This window comes from Capricornis sumatraensis, chromosome X (genome assembly GCF_032405125.1).
Source record: "Capricornis sumatraensis isolate serow.1 chromosome X, serow.2, whole genome shotgun sequence".
NCBI lineage: Eukaryota > Metazoa > Chordata > Mammalia > Artiodactyla > Bovidae > Capricornis > Capricornis sumatraensis.
The window spans coordinates 86142360-86159263 of NC_091092.1; the positions used below are offsets into that span (position 1 = coordinate 86142360).

At 49.9% G+C, this 16904-nt stretch overlaps 1 protein-coding gene across 2 annotated transcripts; it reads right to left on the minus strand.

Moving 5' to 3' along the window:
* Positions 1-4119: 4119 nt before the first annotated feature.
* Positions 4120-14953, minus strand: TFE3 (transcription factor binding to IGHM enhancer 3). 2 transcript variants are annotated; one of them, XM_068961898.1, is made up of 10 exons: positions 14685-14953; positions 12332-12445; positions 11092-11389; positions 10189-10434; positions 10009-10113; positions 8412-8529; positions 7985-8041; positions 7739-7814; positions 6613-6760; positions 4120-5916 (listed from the first exon to the last, which is right to left on the minus strand). In XM_068961898.1, the coding sequence occupies exons 1-10, from the start codon at positions 14798-14800 to the stop codon at positions 5473-5475; spliced, it is 1722 nt and encodes a 573-aa protein (XP_068817999.1). In that variant the 5' UTR covers positions 14801-14953; the 3' UTR covers positions 4120-5472. The 2 variants fall into 2 exon arrangements, with proteins under 2 accessions (XP_068817999.1, XP_068817998.1); XM_068961897.1 differs by having other exon boundaries at positions 10009-10434.
* Positions 14954-16904: the final 1951 nt, after the last annotated feature.

Sequence of the window (16904 nt, forward strand, 5' to 3'; positions counted from 1 at the left end):
AACCTAGACAACATATTAAAAAGCAGAGACATTACTTTGTCAACAAAGGTCCATCTAGTCAAGGCTATGGTTTTTCCAGTAGTCATGTATGGATGTGAGAGTTGGACTATAAAGAAAGCTGAGCACTAAAGAATTGATGCTTTTAAACTGTGGTGTTGGAGAAGATGCTTGAGAGTCCCTTGGACTGCAAGGAGATCCAACCAGTCAGTCCTAAAGGAGATCAATCCTCAGTGTTCATTGGAAGGATTGATACTGAAGCTGAAACTCCAATTCTTTGGCCACTTGAGGTGAAGAGCTGACTCAATGGAAAAGACCCTGATGATGGGAAAGATTGAAGGAAGGAGGAGAAGGGGATGACAGAGGATGAGATGGTTGGATGCATCCCAGACTCAAAGGACATGAGTTTGGGTAAACTCCGGGAGTTGGTGATGAACAGGGAGGCCTGGGGTGCTGCAGTCCATGGGGTCGCAGAGTCAGACACGACTGAGCGACTGAACTGAACTGAACTTAGATTTTGTGCCCAAGGCAAGTGTATCACTTGCCTGATCCTAATCCTAACTATGGTTAGGTCCTGCTTTTTATTTTTCTGGTCTTAAAATCCTTCTCTTTAATGGGAGCTTTTAGTCCATTTACATATTATGGAATTATTGATATGGTCAGAATAAGCTCTATCAGGTTGTAATATGTTTTCTGTTTGTTCCTTCTGGTTTTTGATCCTCTTCTCTCTCCTCCTTTCCCACCTTCTTTCGAGTTAACCAAATATATTTCCATATTTGTTATTCTTCTATTGGCTTTTTTATTTAAAAATATTTATTTATTTTTGTCTGCACTGAGTCTTTATTGTTGTGCACAGGCTTTCTCCAGTTGTGGTGCACGGGCTTCTCATTGTGGTGGCTTCTCCTGTTGTGGAGCATGGGCTCCAGGCACACGGGCTTCAGTAGTTGCAGCAGGTAGGCTTAGTTGCCCTGCGGCATGTGGGATCTTCCTGGACCAGGGATTGAACCTGTGTCCCCTGCATTGGCAGGTGGATTCATAACCACTGGATCACCAGGGAAGCCCTCTATTGGCTTTTGAGTTGTACCTGTTTTCATTATCTTTTTTAGATGTTGCCCTGGTGATTACAAAATGCATCCTTAATTTATTACAGTCAACTCAAAGTTAATATTGCACCATTTCATATGAGATGGAAAAATCTTGCAAAGCTATGGTTTCATTTCCCAAATCCTGTCTTTTGTGTTATTGTTATATATGCTGTATCTACATACATTCTAAATGTCACAATTCAACTTGATCCTTTTGAAGCATGGTTTTAGCATATTTTGGAGAAGATCTATAGTAACCCTTACTCAAGAGCTGAAGCGGCATGGTCTTAAGGCATGGTCTTTCTGGGGTGTCTGTTTCTCACTGGGGTATTGGGTAAAGATTCTCCACTCAGGCTGGTCAAAATCTCTGTCTCCCAGGAATGTGCAAGCATCCATTCAGTTCACGTAAGCCCAGGACTAATCTCTGCTTGGTCTCGCAGTGCCTCACTCTAAACCTGCACAGCCTAGCATTTGGTCAAAGACCTAAAGCAACGCCTATGATGATTTCTGAAAGCCTGACTCTACAAAGCTCTTTTTTCTCCAGTACCATGCCTGCTAGTCCTAAGGTCTGAAATCTGATCTCTCTCACCCAGCTCAGCTATATCGCTATTCTTTTCCTAGGCTCCACTTCCCTCCAAGCGGGGTCCTGAACCTGACCCAGGCAGAAAGAATGTACAGTCCAGGCTCACTGTGTGCCCACCTTCAAGTTTTGCCCACTAATTTTAGCATGCAGTGGATCCAGTCCAGAGTAATTATTATTGTGGTATTCTAGTGGTAATTTTCCATTTCTCTCATTCCTTCTATATTTATTATTTGGAAATCTTATGCAAGGAAGAGTTGTCCCATCTCCAGCATTTATTTACTTATACAATCATATCACTGATTTATATAAGTATGGAATCATGGATATTTAGTTTTTGGACTATAATACAGCACTATTGTTATTTTTTTGCTGCTCAGATTGTTCTGCCTTTGGCTGTTGGGAGTTCTTTCAGATTGGCTCCCGCATCTTTATGACACAGTCTCATTTTTTTTTAGGTTCTTCCTTACTTTCTGGCACTGCACAATGATCCAGTCTTGTCTTGTTAAATTTCTCTTCATCAGCCTTAAAATCAGTCATTTCTCCAGGGAGCCCATGTTCCTTTTATTGGAGCGTGGCGCTTAGAAACCAAGATCTGGGTACTAAATGTGCTTGTTACTTCTGGCATAGTACAATGCCTTCTCAATGGGCAGACTGAGAAACTGTCCGAGGAGACCATGAGAATGTGACAGCTCAACCCAGTGTGGTAGGGAGCTTCTAAAACAGCCCCTCAGTGGTCCTACTGATAATTCATGATCTTGTGTAATCCTCTCCCTGAGTAATTTGCTTCTAACCAACAGAATGCCCTAACGGTGAGGGGATGTCACTTCTATATTGGATTACAAGAGATTGTAACTTCCGTTTTGCTAGCGGACTCTTCTAACGTTGACTTTGATGAAGTAAACTACATATGTTGTGAGCTGCCTCACGGGAGGAAAGGCACACATAGTAAGGACTGAGGGCACCTCCAGCTAACAGCCAACGAGGAACTGAGGCCCTCAGTTTAACAGGCTGCAGAAAACTGAGGTCTGCCCCAAACCATATTAGCACGGAGCAGATTCTTTTCCAGTCCCCCTTTCAGATGAGCCCTCAGTCCCACCCACACCTCCCCTGACTGCACTCTTGCGACAGCCACTGGAGCAGAGGACCCAGCTAAGCCAGCCTGGATTCCTGACCTGCAAAAACTGGGAGATAATGAGTGCATCATCTTTTAGCCACTAAGATTGTGGTCATTTGTTACACAGAGAGAGATAGCAAATAGAGTATCCTTACTTGAATCTTAGAACAGGAAAAAGACATTTGTGAAAAAACCAGTGAAATCCAAATAGTCTGGACTTCCTAGTACTGTGCCAATGTGATTTTCCTAGCCTTAATAAATGTGCCATGGTTATTAAAGCTGTTAACATTAGGGGGAGCTGGATTGTAGCTATGAGAACTCTCTATTATCTTTGCCACACTTCTGTAAATCTGAATTATTCCAGAATACAAACTTAAACCATTTCTGGGTGTTATATGTTATCTTTGTAAAATAAATAGAATATAGCAAATTTGAGGAGAAAAAAAAAGCTATCAGAGAACAACCATTCTGGTGGTAGAGGCTCAGCAACCAAGCTCTAGGACTCACAGTACATTAAGCTAGAAAGGTGCAAGGCAGTGTGGTAGTCAGTCTGACTGGGGAAACACAGGACCAGGCTGGGTCCCAGTGCTCAGGGGTCAATGTTTGATGGGGGTGACACAGGAGGCAGCCTGATACCTGTCCTGGGAGTCAGTTAGGTTGAGAAATTCCAAGAGTATTTTTCCCCAACCTAAGATACTTGTGTCTTTTCACTTCCATTTAAATCCTCCCCCGCCCCCATGTCAACTTCTGTTCCAAAACTAAGTTGTCTGCTTATTCCTCTACCTTTACGGTTTTTGTCTTCGCCTTTTTCACCATCTGGAATACCTCTATTGTTTTCCAGTAGATATCATCATATACTCTTTTTCTGTTGTTGTTTCAAAAGTGAACTTGCAAGAAAATCTCTTTTGGCTCATCTGTCCTCAGTGACATTTTTCAGACCAGAGCCCTCACTTAACCTAACTTTACCATTAAGCTCTTCATCCACTTACCAGTTGTGTATCTTCAGATAGTTCTTAAACTCTTAATCTGTTTCTGAAAACTTGAAATAGGAATAGGAACCAGTACTATCTTGATAAAAATTCCTTAGAATAATAAATTGGGTACAACACTTGCAACCGGCTGCCAGGCAGATAGTTGAGGACTGATTTTGTTTGTACATTGTTTTCCTCCAGCCCCTCTACCTAAATTGTTTTATTCATCCTCTCAAATCTGTTTCTTCCAAGAACCTTTCTCCCTCCTGGCCTTCATGAGCCATGCTCACTCCACAGACAAAAACAAGAACAGGAGACTCTTTGCCAAAGTTAAAAGCGCATCAAACACGCCTAGCATTTATTAATCACAAACTTACAGACCCCTCAGAACACCCTCCTCGGGGCATGGCCCCAACAATTCAAAGCTGACAACCTTGGGTATATGTGTAGGGAGGGATGGGGATGAGCAGGGAGTGTCTCTTGATAACTCTGAAATGGGAAGGATTTCTCCAAATGGAGAACTGGGTGGAGGCCAGAGGTTGGGGGTGACTTAGCTTCTGAGTAGGGGGTGGGAGTCAAAAAATCAGAATAACAGAAGAGTGGATATGTATGCTTTCACAATCCTCCCCTATGCCTCTGTCTTGGTGGGATAGGCTTCCACTTGTTCCCGGGCTGGGGAACTCCCTGGAAAGGTCCCTTCCTTTATCCTGTTCCTCTACATGTTGAAAAAGAATACTGTGGTGCTGGTTGTGTAAAACTGGACCAAGTACTCCCTAATCTCAATCACCTCTCCAGTCTACCCCTGAAAGGAACGGAACAACACTCTGCCTAAGGGTGCGGGGTCTAACTCTCACTCACTGCTGATCTAGGTCTGGAATGTCAACCCACAAGATTTCAAGATCTGCCCCCTTCTTCAAGGGCAAGGCCAGCTTAAAGCCCTCTTAGGTTAGGTCAAGTTGGTCCCAGGTTAAGACGGGGCGGGGGTGGGGGGGTCGGGGGTCGGGGGTCGGGGGTGGAGCTTAAGTACCACTCCTCCCTGCAGTATGGAATGCTGGATGGGATATTGCTAAGAGACAATGACTGTGATGTCCACAAAGCTGCCTGATCTTACTGACTCCTCCACACCTGAAATACCTGCGCTGAGTTGTTCCTATAGGGAAGGGGCAGGGCCTGAGTCCTCCACTGTTACAAGGCCAGGACTGAGTTCCCAGGTGAAGGGGCTGGCTCTCATCCTCACTTCTGTTCCTTGCCTGGGCAGGGCAGGATTCACAGGGGAAGGGACAGGGCTTAAACACTTAAGCTGGGACCGCCATCATTTTGACTCCTCTTCCAAGGATGGACTAGACTGGTGGTTCCAAGAGAGGGGATGGAGCAGTATCCGGACACCTCTTTATCCCAGGAAACCAGCTAGGACAGTCCCTAGGGGCCAGGGGCCAACCTCATCCCATCTCTTTCCCTCACCTGGGCAAGGGCGGGTCCCACGGGATAAGGTCAGGCTGTGATCTGCAGGAGACAGGCCCTGATGTCCCTACCTTCTCCATGCCTGAACAGCTGCACTGGCCTGTCCTGTGGGGAAGAGGTGGGGCCTCATCAAGTCTCCTTTTCCCCAGGGTACACCTGGACAGGGCAGTCTCATGGAAAGGTGGGGGAAAAGGTGGGGCCTCATCCTGACAGGTCCTCCCTTCCTGGGTGGGGAAGTCCCAGGGGAGGGCTGAGGCGTGATCAGGACTCCTCTTCCATGCTGAAGCTGCTGCGGCGACTGCTGGCCTTGGAGACTGCAGGGGATACTGAAGAAAGCAGGGGATCAGAGGCAGCCCGCAGTGGGGACAGGGTGCCCCCTGACAGTCCCCCCACCACCCCCTCTTCCTCCTCCATCAGAATGTCCTCCAGCCCCAGGTGGAAGGGGTCGCCGAGATCTCCCAGGTGGTCGCTGGGAAAGTGCAGGTCCAGAAGTGCATCCGAGGGTGGTGGTGGGGGCTGCTGATGGGGAGCACTTTGGGCAAGGCCCCCTGCTGCATGAAAAATTGCTGTGCCTGGCCTGCCTTCCTCTTCAACATCCAGCTGCTCTGGCTTGAGACTGTCAGAGGCTGAAGTTGCAGCCAGCGAGAGCAGCCCTGGGGTGGGAGGCACCGGCAGACCATGAATCTGGGCCTGCAGCTCCAGCTCCTGCAAAACATAGGTGGGGGGGGGGGTGGTAGGACAAGATGGGGTTCAGAGGTCCTTCAGAGGCAGAGGATTTAAGAGTTAAAAGAGTAGGCTGCCTAGGTTCAAATTCAGCCTCTGCCACTCACTAGTTGCATAACGTCAGGCAAGTTGCTTACCATCTGTCTCTGAGCCTCAGAGTCCCAATCCATAAAATGGGTATAATAATGGTCCCTGTCTCACAGGATTGTTGTATTAACTTAGTAAATGGAGAGAAGGCTCTTGTCACAGTTCATGGCACAAGATAAACACCATGTCTGTTAGCCAATATTCATTATTATTCTTGTTAATATTATGACTGATCTTCCCAGGTGGCGCTAGTGGTAAAGTACCCACCTGCTAATGCAGGAGACATAAGAGACAGGTTCGATCCTTGGGTGGGGAAGATCCCCTGGAGGAGAGCATGGCAACCCACTCCAGTATTCTTGCCTGGAGAGCTACAGTCCATGGAGTCACAGAGTCGGACATGACTGAAGCAGCTCAGCACTAGCACAATGTTATGATCACTGCTTATGATCATCATCATCATCAACGTGTGAGTCAGGAAGCCCAGGGATCCCCCAAATATGCCCAGAGGGGAAATCCTGGCTTGTTCTCCCTCTGCTTCTGCCTCAGGAAGCCCCTCACCCCCACCTCTGCTACTGCCTCTTCCTTCCAGACCTGGATTCGGAGCTGCAGGCTGCGGTTGGCTTGCTCCAGGGATCGCTGCCGGCTCTCCAGGTCTTTGGAGCGCTGTTGCTCCTTCTGCAACTTGCGGATGTAATCCACAGAGGCTTTTAGGATGGTGCCCTTGTTCCAGCGCATCTCCCTGTGGAACCCAAGGGGGAGGAAAGAAGGGAATGCTGGGAAAGAAGGGAATGGAGTCTCTTGGGAGCTGAAGGGGGCACTGCACCAGGTAGATGGAGCACCCAGCCACATGCCTGGAACTTGAAATGTAGGACCATCATGGGTATGGAGTGCTCAGATGAAAACCACCTGCCTGGAACCCTCCAATGATGCCCCATCACACTCCAAACCCAGGAGACTCCCTGACCTGATCCCTTACCGCTCCTCTTATCGACCCCCCTCTGATTTATCTCACTGCAGCCACATTGGCTTCTCAATGCTCCTACAACATGGAAAATCATTCCACATCAGGGCCTCCAGCTCAGTTCTGCCCTCCACCTTGAGCTCTCTTTTTCCCTAGACACCCAGATGGCTCCAGCCTCAGCTACTCAGGCTCTTTATTCAAATGTTTCCTCATCAGCTGAGGCCTACCCTGTCCCTATCCTCTCCTCACCCTAAACTGTGACCTCCCCAACATCCCCCCTTCTTCCTTCCATTCTTCATTCCTCTCCACCACACTCATCATAACCACCAGATTTTACTTATTTATCTTGTTTGCTGTCTGTCTGCCCCCACTAAAACATCAGTTCCATGAGGTCGGAGACTTTTGTGTGTTTTGTGCCCTATGGTATCCTCAGGGCCTAGCATGGTACCTGACACAAAGCAGAAGCAACTGAATACATTTCTTAAGTAAATAAAAGAAGTACTAAATAAGCAGAAAACTCATGCGGGGGTTGGATGAGGTACAGGGACCATAATGTCATGCACCTAAATTTAGATTGGGACATGGTGAGGGGTTGCCACCCTGCTCAGAGTGAGAGAAGCTGGGTGAGAAAGAGGCACATAAGCAGGACTGCCTGGGTGGTTCCCATTTAGGGTGGGCCCACCCAGGAATGACTTTCAGGGAGTGGGGCCCCTGTCCCACCTTCCACTGGCCCTGGGGCTCCCGGCCCAGACTCACGGGTCACTGGACTTGGGGATGAGGGTGCCCAACTCCTTGATCCTGTCGTTAATGTTGAATCGCCTGCGACGTTCAACTTGGAAGGTGAGGGAAAGAAAGAGGAGTCATCAATAGGCCGAGGAGGGAAGGAGAAAAACTGGGGAGTTGAGAGGCTGCTGCAGGGAGAGCCCCACCCGCTCAAGGAAGGCTGGGCAGAGTAAAGCAGGGCTGCATGGCACGCAGCCAGGGGTACATGCTCCCACTCACTCAGGTTGTGATTGTCTTTCTTCTGCCGTTCCTTCAAAAGGGCCTTGGCCTCTGTCTCTGGAAGAGATGGGGTAGTGGTCAGGGCTTCTAGGCCTGGGAAAGGTGATAGACGACGGAGGGCAGCACATGTAGCCACTGGGGTAGGCTTTGGTGGGCGCAGGCAGGGGAAGTGACTACTTACAAAGTGCTACCCTTTTTACGATTTTTAAAGAAGCCATGGTGACAGGCTATTTGTTAAACCCAAGAGAAGAGGAAGTGGACTGAAAGCAGGACCACAGGCCATACGGCCAAAGGTGGCAAACAGCCCCCATTACTGTCTGTTTAAACCCTCTTCCCCTATTACCAGGCCTGACCTCCAGACCTGGTAGAAATGGGGCTTGCCCTGGGGTAAAGGATGATGGCACAGGGCCAAGACCCTGTTCCTTACCAGAGATCTCCCGTTTGATATTGGGCAGCTCAGCTGGACAGGAGTTGCTGACAGTGATGGCTGGTGTGGCTACGCTCTGATTACTATACACATCAAGCAGATTCCCCGATACAGGCAGCTGTGGGCAGAGTGAGCAGAAAAACCATGGTTGGAACAGACCCCAGGGTCAGCCTCTTCTCCAAACCTAGTTCCTGACCCTCCACACACCCCAAAGATGGCCCCCCCCCCATGCAAGGATTGCCTGGCTCCATGTGGGAACCCTTCCTTCTTTGTCAAGGGAATTTCATACGGTGACTCACAGGGAGGACAGGGTCAAGGGGACCTACCCTGCTTTGCTGGGGGACCAGTCCCTGCCTGGCCTGTTCATTGTGACCCCATAGCCCCTCCAATCCCCTGGAGACTTCTGAAGCCTCTCTCCCAAACCCCAGGGCTGGCTCTGAAGAGAAGTGCCAGAAAACCACCCTTCTCAGGCCTTTATCAGCTCCAATGCAACATTTCAGCCCCTCCTAGCATGACATTCCAATTCAGCATTCTTGGAACACTCCAACCCAGTCTTCTCAGACCTTAGGAAATTGTCATGGCAATATTTCACCCCAAATCTGGCCTCCTGGAAAGTTCCCCAGCCCAATCTCCAGTCTTTTGCTGTGACTGCATTGCATCACATTACATACAATCTCCAGCTGCTATTCACCAAGGTCCTGACTCTAACATCTTGCACATTCTGATCTCAGGATTTCTTTTCCAACCACTCAACAAGCACTGTTTTCACATCACCTAGTTTGTTTTCTCCTTCAAACTCTCCTGAATACACCCTAGGGCAAGAAACTAATCCATAAGCGATCAGTCCCACCTCTTGATGAGTTTTCATTTCTTGAAACCCCCCCACTAGTCCACTGGATCTGTCTAATATAAATCCCAATCTTTAGCTGTTGTCCAAATCAATGAAAAATTCTGATAAATTGATACCATTTTTTACATGCACTTCTATCTTCTTGATGAGCTGGAAAGAAGTAAAGCTATAGCCACTTGCTATGTCCCAAGCGAGTTATGGGACTCTTGGAATGTTCAAAACCAGAATGTTATAGTTCACTGGTACATCTCTTACTCTAGAAAGCTTTATCCAATCTTTACAAGGACCCAGCCTCTTGGCACAGTTCACTGTAAGAGATGTGGTACGTTCTAATTACTTCAAGGTCCAAGTACATCAAATCTGGCTACCTTTGGCATATCATGTTCCAATCACTTCATGGTCTGTGTATGTCCTCATGATCTGAATGTCTTAATACATTCAAAATGCTACAAGAGTCCTCCTCTTCTTTTTTCTCACAGTGAAGCTTGAGTGCTTTGGTATGCCCTAATATGTCCATAAAGTTCCCACTGTGTATGTATCAAAATCTACAAAGTCAACCTGTTCATGCAGTCCAACGTGGCCCCAGGACACTGATGTGCCCCGTTCTTATCATTCAGCCCCCACACTCTATCTCAGTACAATTCAACATGAGAATCTCTTATATATAGCCAGCTTGGGTGTACATAAGCTATCCCTCAGGGACAGAGAGACAAATTTTTAGACCAACCTCCCCTCTTAGGGCCTTACCGTGCTGGGGAGCTGCAGCCCTGTGTTGCCCCCAGGCAGATAGCTGAGCATCTCATCATTGTAACTGGACTCCAGGCTAATGATTTCATCGATTACATCGTCAATCTGGGAGAAATACAGAAGAGCATTAGAAGAAGCTGGGGTAGGGGGAGCATGTGAGGGTCGTCTGCAGCCACTCACCTCCTTCTCTGAGCTAGACCCGATGGTGAGCAGCGCCATGGGGCTGTTGGGAGCACTGCTGGTGGGGCCAGGAGCGTGGGCAGCCTCGGGGGTGGGGAGCGGCTGGGCACTAGCACCCCCTGGTGGTGGGGTGAGGGCCTGGGAAGCCAGCTTGGGCCCAAGTGTGGTGGACAGGTACTGTTTCACCTGCTGTCGGCGCGCCTGCTGTAGATGATAGCGTGTTGGGTTCTCCAGATGGGTCTGCACCTGTGGAATGAAAGGGAGATGGGGTAGGAGGGAACAAGGCAGAACAGGGCTCAGAAAGAGCAACTCTGAGCCCCAGTTTGCCTCCCAGAAGTCATCTGTTTCTAGGCTCAGGATGGCAAGCCAGGCCCAGAATCTGAGAATCCTCCCCCAACCCCCAAACACTGGTAACTCTCCCCTAGGACCCAAACTCCCTCTCTCAGAGATCCTGCACAGCCCCCCAAGATCTACCCAAGGCTGGCAGACTCCTTCAGCTTCTGGAGCAGCTTGTCACAGTCCCCAAGACTCCCCACGTCTGCAAAGCCTCTGACCCCGCTTAACAAACCTGGGAACCACACACACGGCTTCCCAAGACACTCCAATGCCAAAGAACTCCTAATGCATCACCAGACACAAAGTGCTTCCTACTGAGTCACTTCACAGACTCCAGGGCACTCGTGCACCTCCATGGGCCACCAAGACATCCTATGGCCCCCAAGAACCCCTCACAACTCCACGGGAACACCTTGGAAACCCAAAGCACAGTGGGATACTAGCACAGCCCCCTTTTACCAGTACCCAAGACCCTCCTTTAGAGCCCCTAGGACCTCACCCCAAAGCCACCAGGGCCAATCCTCAGTCACCAGGAGCCCCTCCCAGGGCCTCTGGATATGGCCTTACCTTGAGCACCTCCCTGGGCACCTGAGCTGGGGGAGGACGACCCAGTGTGTGGCCCCCAGCAGAGACGCCAACCACAGAGATGGCGGGAGAGGCAGGTGCAGGACTAGGGAAGGAAGAGGCCTGTTCCCGACGCTCACGCCTCTCCTGTTCCTGGGCCTGGGCCCGCATTAGCTGCTGCCGCAGCAAGACCCGCGATGAAGAAGAGGACGACATGGCAGGGGTCCTGGAGCCCTCTGCAGAAGATGATGCAGAGAGTGTAGCTGGGGTGGCTGGGGTGGCCTGCAGTGATATTGGGAGGCTGTGGAATGGGAAATACGGGGCCACAGGTAAGCTAAAAGTCTCAGCCCCCAGCCTAAGGAGTCACAGGGGGATGGAGCAGACAAAAGAACCTGGCCTGTTCTCCACCTCCAGAGGCCACAACATAGTGGGGAGATACAGGAACCAGACCCAGTAGCCACACTCAGGGCTCACAGTCTGCTGGGGCAACTTTAGCCCTCAGTCCTTAGGGTGAAGCCAGGACTGGGGCCTGTTCTTATATTGAGCTATCACTGTTCAGCTCTGGGAGCAATTTAAAGGAGAGCTGAAAGAAACAGAATTAAGACTGTGGCACAGAAGGCTCCTAAGCTCTATTTCAGGCTGGACATACTCCCTGATCTCCTGGGGGCGGGCATCAGGCTTCCGGGCAACCGAAAGCCCTTCTTCCCTGCTTAGGCCTCTGGTCCCAGGAGCTAGTCAGTCTTGAAAAGGAGATTTCACAATCCTCTCTTCCTGCCCCTCTTCCAGGTCCCCTCCCCTCTCTTAGAGCCCAGGCCCATGACTCAGCACATTTCGACTTCGCAAGCTTGGGGGGAAAGAAGACACCAGCAGGGGTTCTTAAAGGGCGAGGGGAGTGAATTCGTGGAGTTAGGAGGGAGGACGACCAGGGATTTGGGGAACGGCTCCACCCACTTGGGGGCTGGACTTAAGCACGCCACGCCCCGGGTCTGGGAACTCCAGGCACGCTGCAATTTTTATCATGAATGGATGAGCAGGTGGGGCGGGAGGAAGCAGAGGAGATTTCCTCTGAGATACTGGAATCCTAGTTTGGCCTCCTGCTTTTTACATGTTCTTTCTGGTTCTTTTACTCTCTGAAAAGTTTAGGCTGGTGAGAGAATGGGCTGGGCTGGCACTGAGACCTCTGCCCATCAAGCGGGGATGGAGGTGCCTGAGGAATCGGGAGGGGAAGTCAGAGGAGACATACCTTGAGCGTAGCGATAGGGGCTGGCTTTTGAGCTCGTAGAAGCTGTCTGGATCAAGGACGTTTTCTAACTCGATGTCAGCAACAATCCCGGACTCCGGAAGCAAAGAGTTCAGGCTGAGGGTGGGGAAAAGGCAGGGGTAATGGTCAGTGATTGTATGCAGATATCATTCCCCTCAGACAGACAGACACACACACAAACGCACAGAGAGAGAACAGAAGCACACACCAGGAGGGAGGAGAACCGAGTGTGGCCTTCGCGTTCTGCCACTTTGCTAAAACCACCACCATGAATTCCCAGGTCTTCTTCCCTCCCCACTCTCTTTTGCTCCGTGTTACCCATAGCTCCTTAAGATTCAAAATAATAAGCCTGGATCCCAGCTCCTCGATCTAACAATCACGTGTACAACCTGGGTTTCAGGAAAATAGAAATGAAGAATTTAGGAGTGACAATTCACTTTGAGGGATTCCTGATTCCGCATTCAGAGTTCACCCAGCCCCCACAGTCCCCCGCTGTTTTCCTAGCTGCTGAAGGTGAGCCCACGTTGGTCCAAGTAGGGTCATCCCTCTGCAGAACAGTCTATTGTAACACAAACTGAATGCACCACAAAGAGAACTGGGGTAGCTGATTCACTTTACTGAAGGATCCACCGCTTTGCAAATGAGCCCCGCTCCCTCCCCACCAACCCTGCCCCAGCTAGAGTTTGTGGGATGCAAATAGGCATCCAAAAACAAGATGGGAATAACAGAGGCTCCCCTCAGTCCAACAATCTGGATTTACAAGAGGGAGAATTTGGGCGGATGATCCGCTTTATATAAACATTTTTTCTTGGTCAGAGGAGCCTGCCCAGCCCTCTCCAGTTTTTTGGATAAATCAAAACACAAACGCACCTCCAATACCAAAACCCGCTGACACACAAAATGAGAAGCCACGAACACACCTCCCCTTCAACTACTGCCACTACTGTGATGCTCTAAGCTGTTATAAAGACATCAGAAGATGGTTAATTGATATATGGAAAGGCTCCTACTCAACCCTCCATGCTGGGTGCAAGACCCTAGTGTGTGAGGGACATTAACGTATAGACAGATGGATATGCATCCTTGAATTTAATCAAAGATTTAGAATCCTGAAATTGTCATTGACTTCCCTTGACAAAAATTCTTGCCCCTCCCCAAGAATCTGTCTTCCTCCCTTTCCTCACCCACAGTTGGGGCCCTAAAACCACCCAGGAAGCCGGGAAGAGGAAGCTCAGGGAGCCGCTGAGCTCAGCACAATCCCAAGGCAGAAAGTAGGCAAAGCCCCCTCCCATGCTCACACATCCATTGCACAGAAGTTGGAAGAGGTGGGCACTGGGGCTGGGATAGGCAGGGTATACACAGAGAGGGCTGGGATTCCAGGCCCTCTGATGGAAGTGAGGCTAAGATGTCAGAGAAGATCCACCTAGGCAAGGATGGTGCAATTGGTGCTCATTCCAGCTCTAGGGTCAGATTCAAGATTGTCTCCAGGGCCAGAGAGACAGTCTGGAAAGGTGAGATTAAAAAAAAAAAACAACTGTCTGTTTGTGTGTAGGGGTTGAAAAGGGCTGGCTGAGAGACTAGGGCAGGCAGCAGCAGGAACAAGACCCTCCTCTGGATTCCAAAATAAGGTCTGAGGCCTTCTCTGAGATAAGAGGTGGCACCATCTCCATTGCCTGTCTGTCTCCCATTTGAGCCCCTACAGGGGTGTTGGGAAGACGGCTTTTCCACTACCCAGCTGAATGGGTGGGCAGGTGAGGGGATTACTCTGATCAAGTCTTGACTAATGTTGCTTTTCTTGTTCACTCACACACTCACAAGGATGGTTCCACGCAGTATATTCGAGATACCCCCAAATCCCTCCAGAGTCATGTTATCCTCAAACACAGCCTCCAGCAACCAGCCACTGGGAGTAATTAAGCTCCCAAGACAGTACCTCTCTCTTCCAGGAGCCCTTCCCAGAGGGAATAAGTCCCTTCAATGTCCCCTCATACCCGACTCAAAGACCCCAAATTCAGCCTCTAGTCAGAGTCTCAGTACTCAAAGCTCAGCAACCCTAGACTAGTTTCTGGACACAACAGAATCAGCCCCTGTTAGACCTAGTCAAGAGGCCCCCCAAATCTGAACCAGGCCTCCCTTAATGCACTTCCATGACTCCTTTAAGCTTCAGTCCAAGCAAGCCACCGCCAGATTCCTTAGGTGCCCCCCCAAGTCGGGCGCCCAGACGTCCTCCAAGTCTAGCCCAAGGGCCTCCAATCACAGCCCTTGGCCCCCGCTGCCCCAAGATCAGGCCCCCAGGAACCCCAGTTAGCACTACCGGTCCCAGGCGGCCCCGCACCTGAGCAGCTGGGCTGAGTCGGCCGGCCTGCGGTCCTCCAACAACAGGAACACGGCTCGAGGGCCCTCCGCGCTGGCCTCTACGCCGTCCCGAGCTGGCTCGGCCGCATGAGACATGACGCCCGGCCCCGGGTGAGCCCTGCAAGGCCGGTCGGGCCTCGGCCCGGTCCCCCTAACAAATTAAGAGTACCCTCCCCCGCTCGCCACCGCCTCCTCCGCTAAGCCATGGAGCGAGCTCTGCGCGGGCGGACGGCGTCGGGGAGATGGGATGGGCCGTGAGTCATCTCCCGCCCAGAACGGACCAACAACCCCCTCAACCTAACCCCGGACGACCGCCCTCCTCCCCCTCGCCCTCCTCCCCCTCCTCCTCGGGTTGGGGAAACTCCACAGGAAGTGACCGAACCACGGATAGACAGATAGCCGGGCCACGCCCTCCGGGTGAGGCGACCAATCATTGAGGGGTGATTCAAGGACCCGCCCTAAGCTACGCCTCCAAACTGCGAGAGAACTAGGTTCTGCAGGCCCTTATTCCGAGAAGGGGCCACGCCCTCAGAGACAGAGGCAAATCAATGAGAGGTAATTTGATTGAGGCACGCCTTCTCTTCACAAATTATCCCTCCGCAAGATATTAAGCCGCGCCTTGGGTCCTCTGCGCCTGCGTACTGATGGCCTGTCTGTGCGAGGAGGGTCTCCAGGCTATGCTTCTACCTGCGGAAACGCGCCCCCTCTAGGCCAATCTTCGTAATATTTGTTGCCTAAACCGTGCTGCCACCTTGATCTAGCGTTGCCTCCTCAGCCAAAGCCACAGCCTTGAGGCCTTGTTGTTTTGTCAGTAAGTTATGTTCGATTCTTTTGCGACGCTATGGACTGTAGCCGCCAGGCTCCTCTGTCCATGAGATTTTCCAGGCAATAATACTGGAGTGGGTTTCTATTCCCTTCTCCAGCCATCTTCCTGACCCAGGGATCGAACCGAAGCCTCCTACATTGGCAGGCGGATTCTTTACCACTGAGCCACCAGGGAAGCCCTAGCCTTGAGGCCTAGGTGGCTGTAATACATTGCCTGGAGGTGCACACCAGAAACCTCACCCTCTCGGTACCTAAAGTCCAGCCGCCCAGGTGGTCTTCCTAGAAGCCCTCCACCTACTCTATGTCATTTAGAGCGGTTGTTGTATTTGGTTGTTGTGCTTCCCAGTAGGTGCTTAGTAAATCCTTGACAGATGGATGAATGAGTGGAATGATGGAAATGAAAACTGGTCCCTTCTGTGGATGACTTCTGGAATCATAAAGACCTGGGTTTGAAGATGGGCAAGGGACTTCCCCTCTCTGAGCCTCAGTTTTCCTGGCCTGTCAAATGGGGGGTCACAATACCTGTCTGGAAGGGTTATTATGAAGATTAGCACTATTATGAATAGTGCTGGCAGGTTGTTTGACATACAATAATCTCTCCAAAATTTAATTGAGTCACTCCTTTGTGCACTGATTTAACAAAAATTTTTGAGCTCCTCTGTGTGCTGGATATATGCAAGCTGGCTTGCACACAGCAGAGAGTCCCACCCAGATCTTCAGATGCACAGTCAGCTCACAAAACATCCGGACCTGCAGCCCTCCTTTTATCCCTCCCAACGTCCCAAGACTATGCCCATCAGTTGGACCACTGGGAACTTCACTGGGGTCCCATTTGCTTTGCACCTTCCTGTACGGGCACCCTTATTTCCCAAGTTGGCTTGGGAAACATCCACATCCCTCTATGCTCACAAACATTATCCACATAATAAAGATGACAATTCTTTCCCGAATTAATTTTTTTTAATCAATACATTACTGCAAAATGGAACTTGCAGACCTGATGTTCCTATGGTGCCTTAAATATGCAAGAATATCTAATTTATGAAAGAATAAGAAAGAGGAGGGCGCCCTCTTAACCAAATTCAAAATGTCTGACAAAGTTCTAGTAATTAAAACATTGTAATATGGGAGTAGGAATAGAAAAACTAGATCAATGTATTATGGGAATTAGTAAATGACAAAAGTGATACTTCAAGTCACTGGGCGATGGACTAGTTACTAAAATGGTCTGGGGAGAATGACTCTCTTCTGGGGAAGAGGGATTCGATTCCTAATTTACTCAATTCAGAAAAATTAATTCTAAATTGGCTAAAGACCTAACCATTAAAAAAGAATAACACCTATCACACTTTTCTGGTTGTCCAGTGGCTAAGAC

What these genes read in the sequence shown, in the direction of transcription:
- TFE3 (XM_068961897.1), bottom strand. Translation starts at nt 14,800, where the DNA reads ATGTCTCATGCGGCCGAGCCAGCTCGGGACGGCGTAGAGGCCAGCGCG. An exon ending in GGCTGCAGCTCCCCAGCACG is followed by an intron (nt 8,530 to 10,008) that starts GTAAGGCCCTAA and finishes CTCTGCCCACAG; the next exon opens with CTGCCTGTATCGGGGAATCT. An exon ending in ATCCCCAAGTCCAGTGACCC is followed by an intron (nt 6,761 to 7,738) that starts GTGAGTCTGGGC and finishes TGGGTTCCACAG; the next exon opens with GGAGATGCGCTGGAACAAGG.